General features: G+C 38.9%; 1 protein-coding gene across 7 annotated transcripts in view; it reads left to right on the top strand.

Annotated features, from left to right (window-relative positions):
• The first annotated feature begins 2078 nt into the window (after positions 1 to 2078).
• The window catches only part of LOC126267100 (DDB1- and CUL4-associated factor 11), a 127471-nt gene continuing 105947 nt past the window's right edge, over positions 2079 to 23602 (top strand). For 2 of the 7 annotated variants that reach the window (XM_049972006.1, XM_049972024.1), the window contains exons 1-2: positions 2228 to 2493; positions 3206 to 3352. In XM_049972006.1, the coding sequence (XP_049827963.1) occupies positions 3294 to 3352 (59 nt within the window). In that variant the 5' untranslated portion in view covers positions 2228 to 2493; positions 3206 to 3293. Of the gene's footprint in view, positions 2753 to 3205; positions 3353 to 23602 lie in introns of all 7 variants that reach the window. The other 5 variants (XM_049972033.1, XM_049972016.1, XM_049971997.1 and 2 more) reach the window with 5 other exon arrangements.

A 23602-nucleotide genomic window follows, 5' to 3' on the forward strand; every position in this document is an offset into this window, starting at 1 on the left:
AACATAAATTCTGCTGGCAATGTGGGCATCTCACCGTAAATGATCTCTGAGAGCAAGGAATGTAAGTCGCCCTTCAATGCCATGCAGATGGCAAGATGCACCTGCAGAAGGGTCTCAGACCATCCACCCCCATGAAACATGAGTGCTGTCTTCATCATGCTGTGCCCTTGTTCCACTAGGCCATTACCATGTAGATCTTATGCTATGGTACCATGGTGGGAGATGTCATGGAAGTTATAGAGGATAGTGAAGAGTGCCAATTCGAACTGGTGGCCCTGATCCGTGTTGATGGTATCCAGACGACCAAAACATGATATCCATGCGATTATGAAGAACTTGGCTGTTGATTATGATCGAGGAACAGCCTTTACCAAGTAAGAAACTCGGTCAACCACTGAAAGAAGGTATTTGTACCTTTATGACTCTGGCAGAGGTCCCATAAGGTCTTAATGCATGTAGGGGTAGCGCCTGCATGGTATTTCGATACTGTTAAGGAGTTGCTGTGTGTGTGTTGGTCTACCTCACTTCACAACTTTGCAGACAATCAAGGAACATGTGTGTCCACTCATGGCAGCTGCGTCTAACACATGACCAAATGAAGCTCACAGTGACAAGCAAGATCATCAGTAAGGGCGATCAAAGACTGCCTGCCACTTTGACATGGGAGTATCAGTCGCACCATGTGTTGAGACACATCATAAAGGAAATTGACCTCCGATCCTCGAATCAATCGCTGTTCGATTCTGAGACTGGGAGAAATGTCTGCGAGTGAAGCTTCAATTGTTGTGTACTGCTCTTGTTCATCTGCTAATCTGTTGTAATCCAGTGTGAGAGAGATTTTCTGCTCTTGAGAAAGATAGTCGGCCACGATGTTAAATGCCCTGTGCAGGTGGCGGACGTCGGTTGAATATTAAGTAATCCAGTCAAGATGGTGGAACCGCCTTGGGTTGACCATTGCTGATGAGCATTGTATGGTTTCTGCCACTAATTTGTGGTCGTGTACACTATGACATGGTGTCCCTCTGTATCTTCCAGAAAGTTCCTATAACACTGTATACTACCAGTAATTCACAGCTGAGTGCTGATCCCTGTGTTTAGGATGTTGTTAGTTTCCGGGAGAAGAATTGGAGGGGCTGTGTAGCATCTCTTTCTAGAGTACCGTCCCAGGAGCTGAGTTGCTGGTGTCCCTTGCGATAAAGAGTTCAGGGTATGGTATAGGGCGTGCCAGTGAGATTGCTATCGCAAGTGATTCCTTAGAGCAGTCGAATGGCGTTTGCAAGTATGTGGGGCATAGTAATTCCCATTTCCCTTATGCATGAGGCTCAATAAGCAGTGCCTGAACTGCCGCTGCTTGAGGTAAGACTCGACGATAAATGCTGAAGAGACCCAGGAACCGGCGAAGGTCATGGTAAGTTCACGGTTGCAGTAGCTGACAAACGAATTCAGCAATGTCAGGAGTTGGTTTGATTTCCTCTGCATTCAGAGTGTGTCCAAGGAATGTAACTGCATGCTTCCAGAACTGCGACTTGTCTTCATTGTTTATTACCCGTGAGTCATGTAGGGCAATGAGAACGAGTCTGAAGTGTCTTTCGTGACTGTAGAATTCAGTGGAGAAAATTAAACTGCCATCAAGGTACAGCAACCAACTTTGAAAAGTACTCCATCACTTAAATTGCTGCTGGGTACGCACCGCGTTTTCCAGTCATGACATTGTTAACAACTTGAATAAGCTGAAAGGTGTAATAATAGTTGTTTTACGGATGTTGTCTGGATACATTGGGATTTGGTAGTTTGCGTCAGTCAATGAGACAAAAAATCGTTGCTCCACAGAGAGAATGTGTAAAATCTTGAATATTTGACACTGGTAGATGTCATGAATCATGCAGGGATTAAGGGACTTGTAGTGCTCGCATAGTCTTACAGAACCTTTTTTTCTTGGCTATTAATTTTATGGGTGATGACCAAGCACTGTCCGAGAACGGATGTTGCCTGCTTGCAACATCTCGTCTACTGTTGTCTACCTAGTGGCGCGTGTCTTGTGGCAAATTAGTGGGCCTAGAATCGTGTTGAAGCAGTGTGTTGTGCTATTCCTAATAGCGCATGGAATGAAGTAATTTCTCATGCAAATAGTGTCTACCGTGCTGTGTGCTTAAATCGACTATCGAAACGTTGCCTGTGTTTCCTGTTGAGTCTGTGGATTGCTAAGAATTTCTTTGTTCATCTGATTGCACGAAAGTCTATGGAATTATTTGTTTGTGATATGTTAGATTGTATTTTGTTCAGATGTTACGTTATAAGTTGATTTCACATTATCACGCAATCTGTGAATCGCTCATAAAGAAAAGAAATAGCTGAAAAAAGTGGAGTGCAGTGCGCATTTATGGGAACGTCTACGTCTAGGAGAATGGACGATAGTGATTCGCGATCGAGATCCGACGATAGTTCAGATCAAGACTCAGACTTAGCAACCATCTTGCAATATCTGATTAGGAGGTGTGTATTGTCTAGTAGATAAATATTAGGTAATGAATGTGGTGCAGAAATCAGTGGTGCGTTCATGATATTGTTCGTTAGCAGGGCATGTGTAATTATTTCATGAATGCGCAGTATGGTGGTGACATGTTTGGTGAAAACAATCTTTGCTTTGGGAGTGTAAGAAAAAAAGTTTTTAGCAAAATCCTATCCAATGTGGTTGTGTATTCTTTTCGAATTATTCGTGTAAAGTACAGAAACGCATTTACAGTTGTAAAAGGTAGGAATGCACAGCTGATCGTAACTTTTTCTATATTTGAGTTGGACTCATAATGTGTTTACTAGAAACTCAAGTCAAGATTTCATATGTTCTTTTGGTAATGTAAGTTGTAGTGTTTGACATAATGTAGATGGGAGGGAAACGAACTGGTCAAATTACTGTAATATGTATAGGGCGTCAACATACGCTATAAAGTTATAGTTGCAGTAAAATGTTGATTACACTGCTTGTTGTTTATGAATCTAATACTAGTGAAAAACGGGCTGTTAAGCGATCGACAACCTTTCTCAGTCGGACGTTATCACTTTAAAACTTAATGGGGCAGTTCTGTGGAAACCATGAAATTTGTTTAGAAAAAATAGTATCAGTTTTCTGATTTGCTGAGAACCACACAAATGTGCAGAAATGTGTCTTGAAATACACATTCTAACATGTTGCCGATGATGTTTGCAGCCATTACTCAATAGAGCTTCAAATGTTTTGAAGAACTGAAGCTTTCCTACATGGTAATCCCTGGAAAGCCTAAGGCTAAATCTTTCTGATGATGGCATCCGCCAGCGGGACTGTAGTACTGTTTTTCTGGCGAGGTGGAATGCAGAGGTAGAGACATCCTCCTTATTTATGTATGTCTTGGGAAGTTTAATGATTATACATTCATTTATTGTCTGTAGAATAACAGTATGGTATGCTTCGTAGGCACATTAATTTAATATTGAATTCTTATTTTGGGATAAGAAGTTTCATTCATTCATTATTGATTAAGGTGAATGTTAAAGTGTGTCAAGCAGATGTATTTTGTGTGCCTTAAAAAAGTTTGATGTTTTGGTTCATGAGGAAGAAATATCGTCTCATAGTTGTCATTAAGAAGCTACTGTATTCCAAACTGTACTGTTCGGCCCTTCCTTAAAAAAAAAAAAAAAAAAAAAAACAACTTGTGAGGATGATGTTCATAATTGTATCTGCAGCTGTGTGGGCCTGTAGTTTAACCTTTAGCCTACTTCTCTTGTATTGTACTGCCGCAAAACGTGGGGGGGAAAAAGGAAAACTGCTTCGCCTGACTAAAATTGTACAAGCTGTCACAAAAATCACCGTTTGTCATTCTGTGCTCTCTACTACAGAGAGGCACGGAGCCATGAAGCCATGAGAAACATGTGCCCAGCAGTTCTACCTTTCCATTTATCAAGAACGGGTTATGTAGGGGCATTCCATATCAGTGGATCAGTTTTAGAGATGGCCCCAGCTTGGCCAGTTCCAAATCTAATGAAATTTTTAAGTGGCATCACCAGTGTCGTGGGTGGTTATGTGCAGCTTCTCATAAATAGGGTTCCCAAGTTTGAACCACTTCCACACATGCGAAAAAAGCCAACTTCAGATATCTTTTCTGAAAGTTGCAATCCCATGCTTTTGCATACCTATACAACATTTTGTGCTGAATAAGAATATATCAGTGATTAGATTTTTTAAATACATGTGGTGACGCTTGTATTTCCTCTAAGATGGTGGAAATTTGTTGTGTGCCTTGCCCACAGATCAAGGCAGTGCAGTGGTTAGCATGAATTGGACTCACATTCTAGAGAACAACTGTTCAAATCCCCAATCAGCTATCCTGAATTAGTTTGTCTGCAACTTACCTAAATCAGTTGAGATGAATGCTGCAGTGGTTCCTTTGAAAGGGCTTGGATGAATTCCTAATTCATTCTTTCTCACTCTGAACTTGTGGTCGGTCTCAAATGACCATGTTGTCGGTGGGACTTGATAAGAATTAATCTTCCTTCCTTCCCCTTTGGAGAGCTCATCTTTAACCAGCCATAAATCATAATTTTATGGCCAGGTTCAGCCAAGAATTTCTGATGTGGTACTCGGCCATGCTGTCCTCATGTGTTTTTTTATACTATAGCCTATGGACTTCTCCATCAAAATATATGCACATGCAAACTTTTTAGTATTTTTGGAGGTCCATATCTCAATTGGATGTTCTTCAATCTTTTTTGTCATTATGTATCTAGAAAGAAGCCATACTGTTTAATTTTAGAACCATGCCTGTGCTTATGGATGAAAAACATCACTCAGAGTTGTTAATTTTCATAAATAGTGTATATGGTGCTGTGTGACAGTATTGGGTAACCAGAAGAAAATCGGTGGAAACTGCTTTTACATCAGTAAAACTAGAAGTGTAGGAATAACACAAACGAAAATTCAGAAAGTTTGAATTTAAAATGTACTGTAACTGGAATAATCGTTTTTCACGTAATACTAAGTAAAATGCCAATACTGTCTTGTTCAGTTCATGTGCCGGTATATTGCTTCCTATATGGTGGTGACGCTATTGGTTGTGGTTGTGTGATTTTAACTATGTGTTGCTATGGAATCCAGCAAGTTTTTTTAATGGATGTGCTGTGGAAGGGACAGACAAGACCATGGGCTGACTAAGGATCTTTAAACATCACATCAATTTCCCTCCCACAAAGCATTGTCGTACACACAAGCAACATACTGTGCACACAAACTACCTTGACACATGATGCAGTGCCTGATGGGAGTAACCATAAATGGGAAGTGCCTCAACAGTTGCTCCTACCAGGCATCGCACCAAACATCAGCTTAGTTTGTGCAGCGGACACTATGTAAACCAGTTGTTGGTGGCCTTTGGCGAATCATCGTTTCTGTTCAAATTGAATTTGTTCTGTTGGTTTTTGTGTGTGGGGAAAAAAAAATTTCAGAAAGCAAGCAGATTAAAATGTGTCACTGTTTGGTTATGTAATGCCCTCTGCAAACTGTAATAGGGTGCCAGTCTTTCAGATCCAGCACAAGGTAATTTCACATGGCTGATTCCAGAGAAATTTCACTCAACAGAGCTACCAAATTTCATGAAGACATAAATTAATAAATTTCTTCTGTTGGACAACAGATCCATTACTAAACTAATGAAAGTGCTTACAATTTAACCTATCACTATCGTCAGATATTTGATCAGTCTCATTATGAATGCACAAACTGCAATGCTGTCATGACAAAGACTGTCACTATCAATACAGAAACTGCTGTTCTGTAGTTTTTTGGCACAAAGGGATGCGATGTAGCATGGCTGTTCGCTCAATGAAACCCTTGAATAACATCTTGAAACCAAATTAATAGCTGTCAGCAAAATCCAAAATAATCTTTTTGCCGTCTGCAGCAGTTTCATTCAGGAGTCTGAGATATGAACTTTGGTATTTTGAAATGATATGATGGCTTGTCAAACCATTAATTTTTAAAGCCAGTTCTGCTGTAGTTCCTTCTATAGTTGCTTGACACATGTCTAGTGTGTATCTTTGAGTGTGAACCCACTATTTGTATTCTACCATTCCTTGTAGATCATATAGCCTAGTTTGAAAACATCTACTAAATAAACTTCCAGCTCAGGTTTTTCAGGACATTGTTCACAGCACCTCATCTTGCAGTCTTTTGATTCCAAACACCACACTGTTTTCTTTTAGTTCTTTGTTGTCATCATCCTTGATAGGTGTCACAGCTAACATCAGCATGACATTTGGATGTATTAAGCATACACAAATTGAGGGTGTACCGGCGCACCAACAATTAATAAGACATAAGCTCGACCGGAGTTCACAAAATTTTGAGAAGCCCAATTCATTATCACATTGCTTACAATATGATGCGAACATTCCTTTCAAATTGCAAAGTAGGAAGTGTTTCTGCTTATGAACTGTTTCACCATTCATTCTTTCCCTTTCCCCCGTCTCCCACCTTTTTACTCTTTTCAGTGTGATATAAATTTAAACATTAGGCTTGTCTGCTAGTCAGTTTGTTACCACAACCAGCATTTCTGTTTTCACATTTGTTGGCTTTGCCAACTCACAACCTAACCTAGATCTCAGGCTGTGCAACAGATCAGTCTTATCACAACAACCAGGTTTTTTTGGTGGTGGTGGTGGGGGGGCGGGGTAGGGGAGTCCAGTGCCAGACTTCACTCGAAGTATTCACTGTGTAGTAAGTGTTCACTGCATCCATATAATAAGTAGTCATTGATTTTTGCTCATTTTGATGCTGTAGTTGCTTATGAACTAATTCTTGTCTACTTCTGGGACAAAGTATGCAAACTTTATTAAGCAACTATGTCAACTTGCCATTGTGAGAAATGTCAAGTGGCTGTAAACCTTTCTTAAAATTTCTTTTCCCCCTACTGGCTTACAACAGGTATTTTGGTGGAATTGAAATTTTGTCACCAGTGCAACATTGAGGTATTAACGAATTTGGTCATCTTGCGTACGGTCAAATCCAAATCTAAGTTTTAAAAGTTCTTTGTCCAATGATCTTTATTTCACAGGATTAAGCTGACTTTTAACATAATAAAATGAAGGCATATGACTGTTAATGCCATCTAAACTGTGAAAAAATAAGCATCAGGGACCTCTTGGTTTCTGGGACAGTTAAATAAAGGAAGCTATTGAAATAAAAATTACCGCAAACACCCTGAATAGAGACAGTGGCTTGCAGCTCAGCACTGCGTGGGATCCAGCAATTGTGCAGTTGAAGAGGGCACATCGAACGCTGACTCAAAACTTGACAATATTTGGCACTGTCACGAGCACCAGTGACATCACAGCCGGTAGCTAGTGCGTATGTGAGGGTGCACTAACAGCCCACTGGCAGTCATACCACTTGACAGTGGCCAAGGAGTGCTTGGCCGAAAGCTCGTGTAGTTTTAAGCAGTTGACGCGGTTGGAAACCTATTTATTGAATGTTATCGCCCGAAGACTCTGCATTCTTACACCTCTTGGTTTAATTCACAAAATATATAAAACACAAATTAGTTCAGTCACAAAGCTTTCTACAAACAAATTAATCAGAAGATAAAACCAGAGAGGAAATGACAGCTCACAGAAAATATAGATTTCATTAACAATGGTGTAAAAATGTATTGGCAGTTTTTCCAAAAATGTATTAAATAATTCTGCAAAAAAAAAAAAAAAAAAATCAGTAACAAATATACAAAACTTTTGGGGGTTCATTACTTCATGAATAGGCATGAGTCTAAAATTTAACTGTACAGCTTTTAAAGCTGAAAGGATACTCTTCCTAGACATACAAAGATTAAAACAATATTGTGGCAACATACTGAACAGAGTTTCCAATAATGTATTAAATAAAGTTGTATGAAATATTTTCAGGGATGAATTTATGAAAACTTTTCGGAGTAACTGTATGGATTATCATGTGTAATGACATAACTTCCGTTTTCGTTGATTTTACTTTGTTTACTCATTTATGTTACATTCGACCATGCACTTGGTGTATGAAAAGTAATAACTTTGAGTGATGTTTTTCATCCATAAGCATTGGTCTGAAATTAAACTAGGATACTTTTGTAGCTGTCTCATGAACTACAGACATTGGTAAGGTGGGGTGGCTTGTATGCCTCAACAATTTGAGTAACTGTACCTTGGGTGCCACCACAGTGAGGGTTACCTGTGGAGAGGCCAAACATGTGGTTCCTGAAGCGGGACACCAGTCTTTTTGCTAGTTGCAGAGGCAACAGTCGGGATGATTGACTGATCTGGCTTTATAACCTCAGTCAGCATGGTCATGCTGTACTGGTACTGCGAGCTGCTGAAGGCAAGGGGAAACTGCAGCCGTTAATTTCCCCGAGGGCATAAGCTTCACTGTATGATCAAATAACAATGGCATCCTCTTTGGTGAAATATTTTGAAGGTAAAATGCGCATTCAGATCTCTAGATGAGGACTACTCAGGAGGATGACATCATTAGGAAAAACAAAACTGGCATTTGGTAGAGCGGAGTGTGGAATGTTAGACCCTGAAATTGGGTACGTAGGTTAGAAAATATACAAACAGTTGTGTTGAAGTTCATGTAGTGGGGATAGGTGAAGTTCAGTGGTAAGATGAACAGGGTTTCTGGTTGGGTGAATAGTGTGTTATGAATACAAAATCAGTGGTAATGCTGGGAAAATAATGAATTAAAAAAGTGGGAATGCAGATAAGCTACTATGAGCGGCCTAATGAACGCGTAATCTTAGCCAAGGTAGAAACAAAGCCATTACCCACCACAGCAGTAAAAGTTTATATGCCGACTAGTTCCACAGAAGATGATGAGATTGAAAGAATATATGATAAGAGAAATTACTGAGCTAGTTAAGGAAGGAAAAACTTAATTGTGATGGGTGACTGAGATTCAGTAGCAGCAAGAGAAGGAAAAATTGACCGAGTACGAGTTGGACTCACACTCTAAGGGTTCCATAAAAATGGTTCGTCCATCCCAAGAATGGAGACTCTTGATAATTTTTGCCTATTGTTGATATTGATGTTGGCAAGATATCAGTGGACAGAATTTCTAGACTTTAGAGTGTGATTTAATTTTAAGCTTCAAGTTGGACAGTAATTTTTTTATGATATAATCACAAATTAAGACTCTTTTCTCTCCTTGCCAAATTTCACGATTCTAGGCCAACAGAAAGTACCCTATATGTTTTAATGATTGAGTTTGCAAGCATCAAAATATGTGACATAAATGGCAGTATCTTCTGATTGCATTGACTTAGAAGTGCCAATTTTTTACAGTGCTAGGCGACCATAGAGATTGGAATGTGGCATAAATTTTAAATTGACGCGTCTCTCCGTTCCTGAGAACAAGGGTTTTTAACAGATGGACAGACAACAGAGTGATCCTATAAGGATTCTGTTTTTACTGACTGAGGTATGGAACCCCAAAAATAGTAGGAGAATATGGACTGGAGGAAAAGGAATGAAGGAGAGAGCCACCTGTTAGAATTCAACATAGAACTTAACTTAATCATTGCCAATGATTGATTTAAGAACCATGAAAGGAGGTCGTTTACGTGAAAGGGACCTCGAGTCACGTGGTTACATAGTGGTACGGCAGAGATTCCAGAACCAAATTTTAAACTGTAAGACATTTCCTGTGGCAGATGTGAACTCTGACAGTAATTTACTGCTTGAGAACTGTACTTTAAAACTTAGGAACTGACAAAAAGGTAGAAAATTACGGAGATGGGATCTCACAGGGGCAGAGATAGAGGGTACAATTCTCCAATAAGTGAGATTTATGGGAAACAAAATGACACAGCAGGAGTACCTAGAGGTCAAGTGCAAGTCTATAGAAGTGTGTACAACTAAGGGTTGAAATAGATATTGCCTGCAGGAAAATAAAGAGACCTTTGCAGGAAAGAGAAGCAGCTGTATGAATATCAGTAGCTCAGACGGGAAACCAGTACTAACCAAAGAAGGGAAGGGTGAAAGGAATATATAGATGGGTTGTACAAGGGAAATGAAAAAAACTTGTAGAAGCCAACTTCAGGTATCAGTTTGGGTTCCGGAGAAATGTGGGAATATACAAAGCAATATTGATTGTATGACTTATCTTAGAAGATAGATTAAGAAAAGGAAACCTAGGAAACAGTATACATATAGCATTTACAGATTTGGTGATGGCTTTTGACAATGTTGATTATAATATGCTCTTTAAATTTCTGAAGGTAGCAGTGGTAAAATACAGGGTGCAAAAAGATTATTTACAACTTGTGCAGAAACCAGACAGCAGTTAATAGAGTCAAAGGGCTGAGCAAGCTGTGAAGGAAAGCAAGAAGACATTTGGATAGGGAAGGAAAGTTCAGGGAGAAAAAATTCAAGTTTACAGTTTGTCAGTGGCATTGTAATTCTGTCAGACACACAAAGGATTTGGAAGTGTAGTTGAACAGAATGGCCAGTGTCTTTAAAGAGTACATAAGACGAACATTAACAAAAGCAAAACAAGGGTGATGAAATGTAGTTGAATTAATTCAAGTAATCCTGAGGGAATCAGGTTAGGAAATGAGGCATTAAAAGTACTGGATGAGCTTTGCTATTTGGACAAAGTAGGGAGGATATAAATCGTAAAATGGCAATAGCAATAAAACATTTCTGATGAAGAGAAATTTATCAACATTTAATATATATTTAAGTGTTAGGAAGTCTATTTTGAAGGCAATTGTCTGGAGTGTTGCCTTGTGTGGAATTGCAATGTGGTCAATAAGCAGCTCATACAAGATGAGAATAAATAAAAGGTTTTGAAATGTGGTGCTACAGAAGAATTCTGAACATTTGATGAGTAGATCACATAAATGAGGTGGCACTGAGTAGAATTGAGAAGAAGTGAAATTTGTGCGTAACCACAGTAAAAGAAATACTTGATTGATAAAACATATTCCAAGACATCAAGGAATCATCAATTGAGTGCTGGAGGGAAGATTTTAAAGTGGGTGTTTTTTTTTTTGGGGGGGGGGGGGGGGGGGTTAAAATGCAGAGGGATGAGTATGATATGCAGATACAGATTCAAATGGATGTGGGTTACAGTAGTTAGTTATTTGGAGGTAAATAGGCTTGCACGTGATAGAGTAGTGTGGAGAGCTGCATCAACCCGTTTTCAAACTGCAGGCAACAGCAGCAACTTTTTAAGCTTAAAGAGTACTATTTATAGATATGACAAGAGAAAGTACCCAAAATGTTTTCATTAGTTTCTCTGTTGCAAGTATTTTGACAGAGAAAGGTTTTGGCTGATTAAAGGTGGGCTCTCAAACCCATTTTTGAAGTAGTACAGCTGTTGTCAGAAGTATTTAAAAATCTACTCAACTATATATTCTTGTTCAGCACAAAAAGTTGTTTGGATCTACAAAAGCAGGTAAGAGTAACTTTCATAGAAGTTGGCACTTAAAAATGTGTGCGTGTGATGCAAACTTGGGACTACGAGAGGCCATAGAAATTGAACCAAAGCAGATATCGAACTGAAACTTTGTAAATATCCATCCAAGACACTGTGGAAACTTCCTGTAAAATTTGTTTAGATTGGGAAGTGGCTGAGCTGTGATCTCTGGTCCAGTTCACATGGAATGACTCTTTAGAAAAATGAGCCGTTGTTAGTAGCATGGAATTAATAGGGCAGTGGAAACCATTCCACTGAAAGTAACTATTGATCCACAGGATGTGCTTCATAGAAAATAGATGTTGACTTCTTCCCTTGCAAACTGTTCTGAAGGAAAAGCATTGTCACCCATCTTATCTGAGTTTGGAGATTGCTTGAAAGCCAGGTGAATAAGATCAGTGTTCTAAGACTATGAATGTGAAATGTTAAAAGTTTGAATTTTGTTGGGAAATCTGTAGAGGGTGATGGTTGACTTCATAGAAAAGATGATGATGATGAACAGAATAGGGAACATGATAGACTACTAGTCTGGCAATTATACTATAATTATTGCAAAATACTGAGCAAAAGATGTAAAATTTATTCACACAGTTAAGTTAAAAGTTTCAACTTTACTACAGGAAGGTGGTCTGATGAATTGAACAACATACAGAGCTTATTCAGTGTTGTGTGGATTGTGTACTAGAGTTTGATTGAACTGAAGAAATTTCCATTGGGCCACTTCTCCTGCTTGCTTGAAGAGTATTTCCATAAAAATTCTTAAAATGAAAGCATCCCATTATAATATGAATAATATTGTGTAGATCTAATATTAGAATCATACATGAAGGTGAAGGTGAACAGTTTTACTGTGTTGTGTTTACATACAAAGTACGAAGTGTGGTAATCATTGGAGATTACAGAACTTTAGTAGGGGAGAAAAAGAAAGACAAATTAAGAGTGACTGTGGGGCTGGCGAGAAAGAAAGGATAAATCTCTCTAGAAGTGTATGGTAGTATTAAAGTGTATCCACATATGGGTATGAATTTAGATCAATCCCTAATAAGAATAAACAACTGACAGAAAATACCTTGGGCAAACAAGTCAGGATGCTTCAGGTTGACGCAAACAAAATTAAATAAATTCAATAAGAAGTATACTAACTGAAATGTTTCTAGCAGGTGACTTGCCAGCAGACTTTCAGATCTAGGGGGTGGGAGGCACTGTCATCATAACTTAACCCTACCCCCAAAAACATGCTTTTTTTACTAAAAAATATTGTAATAAACCAGTAAACCCAACTATACTTAATTAATAGGTTATGTAGCTAGTATTACACAAATTAAAAAGGGCCATCATATTTAGTGAAGGCAACTGTTCAATGTCAGAGTATTTTGTTTTGTTAATATTTTGTTTTAACTTTCCATGCAATATAAGAAACACCATTAAATAACACTTACAGTTTAAAAAAATTCATCTTTATGTGGAATCTTTATGACTGTAAACTACAATTTACTGTAAAGACAGAAATTTGTGCAGTGTGTTTGAAAAAGGCCTTCTTAGATTTCATGTGTCCTAGAATCTGTGCAAAGTGACATACGCTATTCAAATTTGGCTCCCCTGTGCTTGGCAGGTCTGTTTGACCTTGAGATGACACCAGTGCTGTCCCCTCCCCCCTGTTCCCTCAGTTCTCTCCAGGCGTGCAGTGCAGAGCAACACGGCAAAAACTTGTACTCTGCAGCAGGAAGCACAGTGTGTTATTTGACTTGTGAAAACTGACTCAGTTATAACAGTGTAAAGTAATTTTAGATGTCAGCATGGTGGTGAACAACCTACAGCAAAAACTACCCGTCACTGGCTAAAGTCTTTTGTGGAAACCAGTAGTGTTTTAAAAGCAAAATCACCAGGTAGACCAAGAACTTTTGAAGATGTTGTTGAACAGATCTGCATTTCGTGTGTTTGGATCCTGAACTAGTCATTGGCCAGATGTAGTCTACAATTAGGAGTGCCTAAAGGTACTTTGTACAATGTGCATAAAAGACTTTATTTGGATGCCTACAAATTGCAGCTGTTACATGAAATGGAACCTACTGATAAAACTGAATGGTATGAGTTTGCTGTTGACTTTCTGCACAGAATTAATGATGATGTCATAAAAAAAAAAAAAAAAAAAAAAAATTCTCTCTCCCAAAGTTAATGTCTGGTGCAGTTTGATGGAAGATCGTGTTATTGGTCCTTTTATTTTTGTAGAAATGAACAATAAACGAGGCCTTTTACTGTGACATGTTGACATAGTACGTCTTTCCCCAAATGGATGATATTGAGGTGTAAAAGGGGCTTGTGTTTTTCCAACAAGATGGCACCCCACTTCATTACAGTAGTTACATGGTTAACCATGTGTGTGTGATTCATGACACTCGCTTTCCGGGGAGGAGGATAGGCAGGGCTGGCCCAATACGTTGGCCACCATGAAGCGCAGACTTAACCCCACTGGATTTTTTTTTCTTTTGGGGCCACATAAAAAATGTTGCGTACAGTGAAAAGATCAGAGACATTTACGGGAAAGAATTGTCGTGGCTGTTGGGACAGTTACAACTAAAATGTTGGTGAATACATGGCGAGAAGTGGAATATTGTCTTGATGTGTGCAGGGGAACAACTGGATCCCAGGTTGACATCTGCTTTAAAAAAATAAATAAATAAAAAAAATACCACCTTGAAGGAATTCTCTTTCATGATATGTACTCATTGATATAATTTTTTGTTAATTTCCCATTCAATTTTTACTTCAAACTAGGGAGTTCTTTTTCAAACATCCTGTGTATCTCCATTAATTTCTCACATCCTTTCTATCCTAAAATCTTTCTTAATTTTGAACAAATGACCTGTAGGTGGAGGAGATTCTCTCAAGGGATGTAGTGCTAGCAGGGCAATAAATGAACAGTAATAAAGTAGTTGAAGAATGAGTTAGTGTTTTGAGTAAGCTACTCAAAGAAATTTAAAATGATTTACTTAACTGTCAATAAAAAAAACTCAATAAAACTAAAAACCAGAGGATCACTTTTTTTTCAGCACCAAGGTTTCCCTCAACCTGGTGGTGGTGGCGGAGGGGGGTGGGGGGGCAGCAGTATAATTGAAAAAGGTCTGCTTGAGTGCTGTTGCTCACAAAAATAATGTGAAAAAAAAAATCATAGGAAAGGCATAGCATTACCAAACAATGATCATTTGGCTTTTGAGAAAGTAAATTTAAGAGAGCTTGTTCCATTTAAAGTGTAAACAAATAACATACTCCAAAATTACAGCAAAATCAGTTCTTCATTCTCTCTTTCTTCTCCTCGCATCCCACCATGGCCTTCCCCACTCCGACATTGCTAGCTGTAAGTCTCAGTCTAGGTATTATTCCTGATCTGCAGATCACTGCCAATAAAGATACAACCATAATGTGCATGATGGTTACAGATTATATCCAGGTGATTGAGTGATACGACAGCCAGAACGTGTTAAGAGTGTTTATAGCTGGCCAGTGTGGCCGAGTGGTTCTAGGTGCTCCTGTCTGGAACCGCGCGACCGCTACGGTCGCAGGTTCGAATCTTGCCTCGGGCATGGATGTGTGTGGTGTTCTTAGGTTAGTTAGGTTTAAGTAGTTCCAAGTTCTAGGGGACTGATGACCTCAGATGTTAAGTCCCATAGTGCTCAGAGCCATTTGAACCATTTTTTTAGTGTTTATACTGAGCACTGCTTTTTCCCTGTGGTATCTGCCGCAGATTTGGCATAGAATCTGATAGGAATTCTTGTGTGTCCTGGAGCGTTGTTCAATTTTAATGATTTCAGCTGTTTTCAGCAGCAAAAACAATAATATCTATAGCACTCATCTTTGCGGTGATGGGAGAATTAGATTGGGGCAAAACCCCTGGATTTTCAAAATTTTGTTGGAACATTTCAAAAAGGAGTTCAACATTTCTACTTTTGTTTTGCTACCGTCAGTTTCAGCCTCTGTTCGTTAACTAACTTTGGAACCACTAATGGCCTTTACATGTCACCAAAATTTATTTGGATTGTGGCAGAGATCCTTTGATGATGATCTGCTGTGGCAATTGTTGAAGGGTTCTCGCATTGCACTGTTGACAGCCATATCTTTCTCAATCAGTAACTCCCTGTCTCTAGTCCTATGTTGTGTTTTACACCTGTAACGCAGCAGTCTGTTTCTTTCTAAGATTTTTGGACAACATGGTTGTGGAGAGAAGCAGCGATTAGTCTGATTAATCAGTAATACAAAAACAGTCTTAATTGCATTTATTATTACTATTATTATTATTGTTATTATTATTATTATTATACTGCCAACCGGTTTCAACCCAACGTAGGCGTCATCTTCTGAGTGTTTACACCACTGGGCAACTGCTGGTGGTGTCACTCCTGTCTACATAACGGAAGGAAACTGGTTCACCACCAACAGTTGCCCAGTGGTGTAAACGCCCAGAAGATGACTCCTACGTTGGGTTGAAACCGGTTTGTGGTATAATAATAATAATAATAATAATAATAATAATAATAAATGCAATGAAGACTGTTTTTGAATTATTGTTTCTTTCTAAGAGTCTTTACAGTGACCGTGTATCATGGATGCTCCTCTGTTCTGCTAGGTACACCATCTGGCATAAAACCTGGCTGCTGCAGAGTCTAAATCCAGGCAGCTCACGAGATGGGACAAGTAACATGACCACACTGATAATACTCAAAGTCCAGCTGTGTACACAAGCTGGCAACACTGTTGACTGTGGCTGTTCCTGAAGGAAATTTTCTTCTGTCCCAGCTGTTATGCTTTGCCTAGGCCTGTGGTCTAATAATAAACTGCGCGTTATCTGAAGACAGTGTCTCGCAGTCGAAACCCCACAATGCTTAAATTTTTATGGAGCGTTTCATCATAATAAAAGTCTTGAGTTTAATGATAACACACCTACAATGTGTTACACGCTCTGACACTCTGATAATAACAGTTCCACCCAATTTCTTGGCAAATCGTGTGCCTTCGAACGTCGCATGTGCCACAGCTCAGCGGGTCCCATTTGCTGGCCGTCAGCAGCAGCTGCAGTGGGAGCACTGTGCTCCCTCACTCTTTGTCGCAAACTTCAGCTACTGATCTTTGCGTTGGAGAGTATGAAATGCTTTATTGTTATTGAGTGAGTTTCACAAAAAGTCTAATATTCGCATTTCATGCTTGACAGCAACAGAGGCAAATGACTCATTTTAGAATGATGATTATTGTATGAAACTAGATATGCAAGACATCGGTATGGCTTAAAATTATTATAGTTTGCATCCAATAATAATACCTCATTAAATTGTTTAATGTTATTATTAATGCTGTATTTCATTTCTTTTGCTTTCAAAAGCAGTTTTTAATGCAATTTTTTCATCAGGGATTCATATGTTTTTGTCATGCGACAGTGATTAACTGTGGTGTAACTTGTTTTTCTATCATTGTTTGATAAACTGTGTGAATACCTTGGAGTGCGAAGTCTGTAGCAACAAAGGCACAGTGCACATTCTGAGGTCCACATATGCATTCATGGAGAAGTTAATACTGATTTAAGGTATTCAATTACATTTAAAGCAGCAAAATTACCCATTTTCGAAGCTACCCAGAGTGGAAGGAAGTTGCTAATGCTAGTGTTGGCTAGTGTCTACAGTGGAGCCTAATTGCTATTACACAGATTTAGCACAGAGAAACTATATGCACTTAAAAACTATTCCCCTGGGATATGGGGTCTACATGATGAACAAAACTTAAATTCATATTGTTGACTGTAGAGTTGAAGCTCTTGAGAGATGTGTGTAGTGAAGAAGCTTGGTTTCCACAAAGCATACATCGATGACCAATAACGCGGCTTACAAGTTGAGCTTGTGAGAAGACTTAATGTGCTAAGATTTTATTACAGAATTTCTTCTGGAGATTTGCAACGCCATCAAATAGAACAGAAAACAAGGACCTAGAGTCACTGCACTGTGATTGGAACTGACAGCACACACTATCCTTACATGCCAAGGCATGTGCAGAACCACTGAGCTAACGAGATGCTTCTGGGAGCAAGTCACTCACATTGCAATATTGGTCGTTGAGCCTCATAACCAAATGTTAAAGATAAGAACAGCATTCATCCAGTCCAAAAATTAAATTTTCTGTTTCAGTATCTCATCTTACATGAGGATTATGTTGCTTAGTACATCGAAGTGGCAAGATATAGCCAAATGAATTTAGCGGGACAATTCAAGACCACATGCAGAAATAAATGAACTATCACAGGTTTGTCAAGTATTTGGAACAATGTCGCCTGTTCTTAGCTGTGCTAGGAATGGCTATTTAGTCAAATGCTTCTCGTGCTCGACTTATGAGGGCTCTCAGAGGGAGAGACACGAACTCATTTGGTTTTTATGGAACATTATCTCCAGATACATTGTATTGTCACCTTTGAGACAATTCTGTTATATTTAATCTAGAGTTCCTCATATTTGAATCTATTCAGCATGGAAGGGGTCCATTGATGCCATTGTTACATAATTTCAGTGCATGAACAAAAAAACTAGTGATATTAGTTTCCATGTTGCATATGGCTTGTGAGATATTGTGGTATATGATTTTCCTTCACTATTATGATCTCCCCAACATACAAACAAGTAAACCAATTCACTGGTTTGCGTGCAGTCTTGTGCCATATACAAATAGAATTTCATGACTACCATGAGAATGCAGAAGTTTGTTGGTGGGGGTAAAAGCAGGAAGAAATGCAGTTAATTATTTAATGTCACACAGTTAACAATTCATTGGAATATTCAGAAGAGAAGAAACTGAAAATTGTGTTCATTAAAAAACACACACACACACACACACACACACACACACACACACACACACACATTCACACTCACACACTCACTGTAAATGTTCGAAATTTGCAATTCTGTGCATCATTGAGCTCTACACATGTAATGCTTACTAACTAGCCTGCTCATTGTTATCATCATGTTCTCATCTTGTTTGGCCCCTAAATGACGAAAAGAAACCAAATCCATGTCACTAGTGGTTCCTGTGAATCTTTCAGTGGTTTTTTGTTTTTTGCTTGGCATTCGCAAAGCAGGCCACTGTGCTTGCAGACATGAGGTGTTGAATCAAGGTTACCAGAAGACTTATGAATTGTATTCGAAATCAAAAGTCACAAGTGAAACAAGCGCATGATTACCCATAATTTCCATGTGAATTTGTGGGCCTGTATCAATAAAAGGAAAAATAAACTCTGATTTGTGCATTGGCATAACTCAAACACCAGCAGCAGAACAGAATTCTCAGACAGTCTTCCATTTACAATTGTTAACTCTATAACCAGCAGCTGAGCCAGTGGCAAATCATGGTCATGGTAACAAATTTGTAGCTACCTATAGCAGTGGCAGAGTCCATACTACATATTTGATTGCTGATTAATATACAGGGTGCCCATAAAGTAAGTATCCATTTTCATTTTCCAGATGTGCTACAACAAAATAAACACTCTATTTAAAGAGAGTAGCTAATACTGTTCAACATGTGTAGCTAATACTGTTCAACATATCCACCTTCATTGCCAACACACTGTTCCCATCACCTTGTGGTTGCATGGAACACTCGCAGTAACGTTTGAGGTGTTAATATCAAGCATGCCTCTCATATTCACCCTTTTCAGTTCATTCAAATGTAGTACCCTGGAAGCATAAATTTGGTACTTGATGGAAACCCCACGCATAAAAGTCCAGGGGAGTGTGGTCGGGGAAGCGAGCAGTCCATATGTGACCTGTAGCTCTTTCAAGCCACCTCTTACGAAAGGTCTTGTTCAGGTACTCCCGGACAATTTTTGCGTAGAGGGGTGGTGCCCCATCTTTTTGATACATGTCGGAGGCAAAGATACCATCCTGTTGCAAGTGTGGATCCAAGAACAACTGCAGCATGTCCAGGTAGGTTGTTCCGGTAATTGTCTTTTCAGCAAACATAAATGGCCCATAGATCTTATCTTTTGTGTGGCCATAGTAGACTATAGAATTTGGAGAGTCCCTTTCCCACTCAGTGAATTCAAGGGGTTGCTCCTCTGCCCAGATCTGGCAATTGTGTTTGTTGACAACGCTGCAGGCATGAGATGTCACCTCTTCACTGAACATAACCTGATTCATCAGGTCCTCCTCAGCCACAACCTCCAACAGATCATGACACATGGCTGCTCATGCCGCATGGCCTTCATGCTCTAGCTGGTGAAGCACCTGGGTATGGCATGCCTTCTTTTTAAGGGTGTACTGAAGCACTTTCCACACTGGAATATTGGTGTGGATAGTTCACGACTCAGACAGTGCGTAGATGCTGTTGGACTTCTTTCGATAGCTTCCCTCATGTGCTGTACAGATTTTGGGCTGACCGGTGGTCCCCCACCGTGTCTCTTATCAGCTACAGATTCTGTACTCTGGAATTTGTTGACAAGCTTCCGAATGGCAAGTCTTGTAGGGGCATCCTTCCGATACTTTCTATAAAACAGCCTGTGAACCTCAGCATTGGTTTTGCCACGTAAACGATGTTCCAGAATTGTGTTTCTTTCGGCAATTGTTCACATTGTGATGTCTCTTCAAGGTACCTGTAACAGAAATAATCCACATGTACATTTTCCACAAAATGGATACTCTATGGACACCCTGTACTGTGACCCGAATTTATCTATCTTTGCAGTGTTAAATCAACAGAAATTGTTGCTGAGTTTGACCTGTGTCACTGGCCTCCCATTGTCGTATTAACTTATTGAGCTTTGCCTACTGGCCTGGAAATGAAATGCTGAGGTCAAAGTGGGTATTCTGTGTTGTGAAACACCCAACATTCTGTTCTTCCAGAGTCACTGGTCACATCCATCGGTACCAAATATGCACATGAAAGCTCTTGTGAGTGAATAATTAACAATAATAATTTTAACAGTAACAAAGTAATATTGAATGAACGGCAAAGGACCTGGAAGAGCAGCTGAACAGAATGGACAGTGTCTTTAAATGAGGATATAAGATGAACATCAACAAAAGAACAAGGATAATGGAATGTAGTCAAATTAAATCGGGTGATGCTGAGGGAATTAGATTAGGAAATGAGACACTTAAAGTAGTAAATGAGTTTCGTTATTTGGGAAATAAAATAACAGACGACTGTCGAAGTAGGGAGGATATAAAATGTACACTGGCTTCTAATGTCTTTTGGACGACATGAGACAGTGTGGTATTGAGTTGCAAGGCTCACACGTTGCTCAAATCAGTTAACTTGCACGTTGTGTGTAGCCGATCCTCTTCTCTGGGTAATCAGCTACGTCGATCTCCCAAAACGCTTCTTCTCCAAAGACTATAGCTAGTTAAAGGAATTTATTAAACTACTACTCTATCCTTGAAACAATTTAGGTACTCGTAGAATACTTTTCAGTTCAATCACTTTATATTTTCAAGTTCCACAGACAACAATTTCTGCAAGCTGACTTAGTCCTTAAACATTAGACTCATTTACACATATTCAAATATCGTTCACAGCCAAGACATGAAGTAATTCAAAAGTCTCTAGTCTCAAGCGAGTCCAATATATGAATGTACACAGAAATTTATATTCAATTTACAATCAACACAGACACTAAAGAGCACAGAATACTACATAAACTTTTCTTGTTCTTCTCTACCTGTAAATGGAAACTCTGTGGGCCGTAAAGCAGGTACCTGTCTGCTGTCGGGTCCATCTTTTTACCGTAATCTCCCAGTCACCTCTAAAATATCGGGTGTTCAAAACAGTGGAAGGCTGAGTGGTTCTAGAATTTACTTCGAAATTCTCGAAGCAGTACGTGTTCCCCCCCTTAAATCGAACACGATATTTTATACAATCATTATGTAAATTTATATCCCACACTGTTCTAACAATATACATACCAACATAGATCTTTGTACTAATTTAGAATAAACTCTAGCTAATATTTCATTTATTCTACTCTCACTCTATTTTGACATCAAACTCGAATATTCAATGGTGACCTGGTAAGCTTTCCTAATATTTAGGATTTGTTAGGACTCTGTCTCAATTTCCAATCGCAAACTCCAGGTGTTCACGAAACTTGAGTACTTTATTCTTTATTCGAATTCTTTGTTCTGCTTATTTAGTATGCAGTGGTCTTATTCATGGTCGTATGCAATCTACCTTGTCGCAATAGTAACACTGATATGCGTCAGATCACCAGAGTTAATCACTGTCGGGCTTTGATGGCACATGGATGGCTGACAATCAAGGTCTGCTATAAACTTTTTGTTGTCTGGAGGAACTCTGGGTAAAATAAGTGTTCCTATTGACTCTCATAAAACATAATAATGCTAATGAAGTATAGAATTCAAACTTGCCAGAATAATTTCTACAAAATTTTGTGACTTTTGTCACAATACTGCTCTTTCCCCTCTAGAAACAGTACCTATACCTCACAAATGGGTTGAACCTATGAGTACCCTTTCTCCTTCCATTTTGGTAGGTACGCCCCATTTTTAATTCCTATTTTCCTATGGTTCAGGTCAATCCCCTTCTTGTTGCCCCTGCTGGACAGTATAGGTCAGCCTTTCTTAGGTATGCCTATCTGCCCTTTTCATCCAATACATGCTGGTTGCGCTTCCCCTTATCCTTCTTGAGTAGGCCTCATGGTTCATTGCCCTAGTACACACCTTTGTGTACACTGTAATTAAATATTATGTGGTAAAATTAAAATCTACTTCACACTTTATGCTCGCTTTTTCATACTTCTCTTTTATACCCTAGAGTCCTCCATTACTCATCCACTTCTATGTTTCCATTACTACTCCATGCCTACGTACAGTACTCAATAGATGATACGCTTACTTGGGTTAGAAGAGTCCCACTATCCTACAAGTCATTAGAATATTTGTTAGACTAACCTCTCTGGCTTATGTTCTCTTTCCTTATTCGCGCTTCCTACTTAGGTATACTAGATGTAAAATTTTCTTAGTTTTTATGTCCTTATCTGCCTATGTGTTATAGAATCGTCATTGTTCTTATACATATACATATTAATAGATAGCTACATGATAGTTTTCCCAAGTAACTAGGTGATGTATTTCCTCTACATACATATTAATAAATATCTACATTATAGTTTTTCCAAGTAACTAGGCGATGTAGAACCGTCACAATAATCAGCCATAAGTGCAATTTCTCTGTGTGTACATTCTTTCCCCGTAAACACTTGACGGTTCTCACATCCTTTTAATCTGTACTTTCATTGTTTGTGTCTTTGTGTTATGGTGTGTGTGTGTGTGTGTGTGTGTGTGTGTGTGTGTGTGTGTGTGTGTGTGGCCTGATTCTTTGGCCTACTTACATGAAATACGTTAAAGGTTATAGGAAACCATGGAAAATAAGGAGAACTTCAGTGATAGAAGTATATGCGTAAGGAAAGACGGAAAGATAGACCGGTACTCATATGAGAAGTAAGAAAGGAAAAAGTAGAAATGGTTGCTAAGATCAAAGAAGAGAAAGAAGATAGCCCCAAAGACAGGAAACCCCACCTCCCTTCTCCAGGATCCCTACTTCTCCGGTACTTGAGTGAGAAGCTGGAGGAGGTATGATGTTAAACGTCTCCTACAGAATGGACATTCTCACCTTCACCTTTGAAGTCCCCAAAGAAAAATCTTAGCAACCCCTGTGGAATGGCAAATGGTGAAGAATCAGTCACTCTTGTCTGCGAGAGTTGTCTGAAAGCTGTGGTGTGTGTTTAGTGTTAGTTATGCTTGTACTTACACTACCCATTCCTTCTAAAACTAATACAAACTCTCCCATCCACTTCACGTCTCATAAAAGGTATAAAATGTTCTATAAAAATAGAAAATTATGCACTACATTAACAAGGTTGTTTAGTCATTCAGTTTGTACTATACTTTTATACACACGTAAAATCCTCTCTTCATTTTATGTTGTCTTGACATCACTCGATTTAAATAGTACCATCATATTATACCTTTCACTCAAATAATATTTTATTTGTTTCATGTCATGTCTAGAGATCACTGTTCATCTGCGATTCTCTAAAGTTTTCTACTTTACCATCATATCTGGTTTTCTGCATACTAAAAT

Source organism: Schistocerca gregaria, chromosome 1 (genome assembly GCF_023897955.1).
Source record: "Schistocerca gregaria isolate iqSchGreg1 chromosome 1, iqSchGreg1.2, whole genome shotgun sequence".
NCBI lineage: Eukaryota > Metazoa > Arthropoda > Insecta > Orthoptera > Acrididae > Schistocerca > Schistocerca gregaria.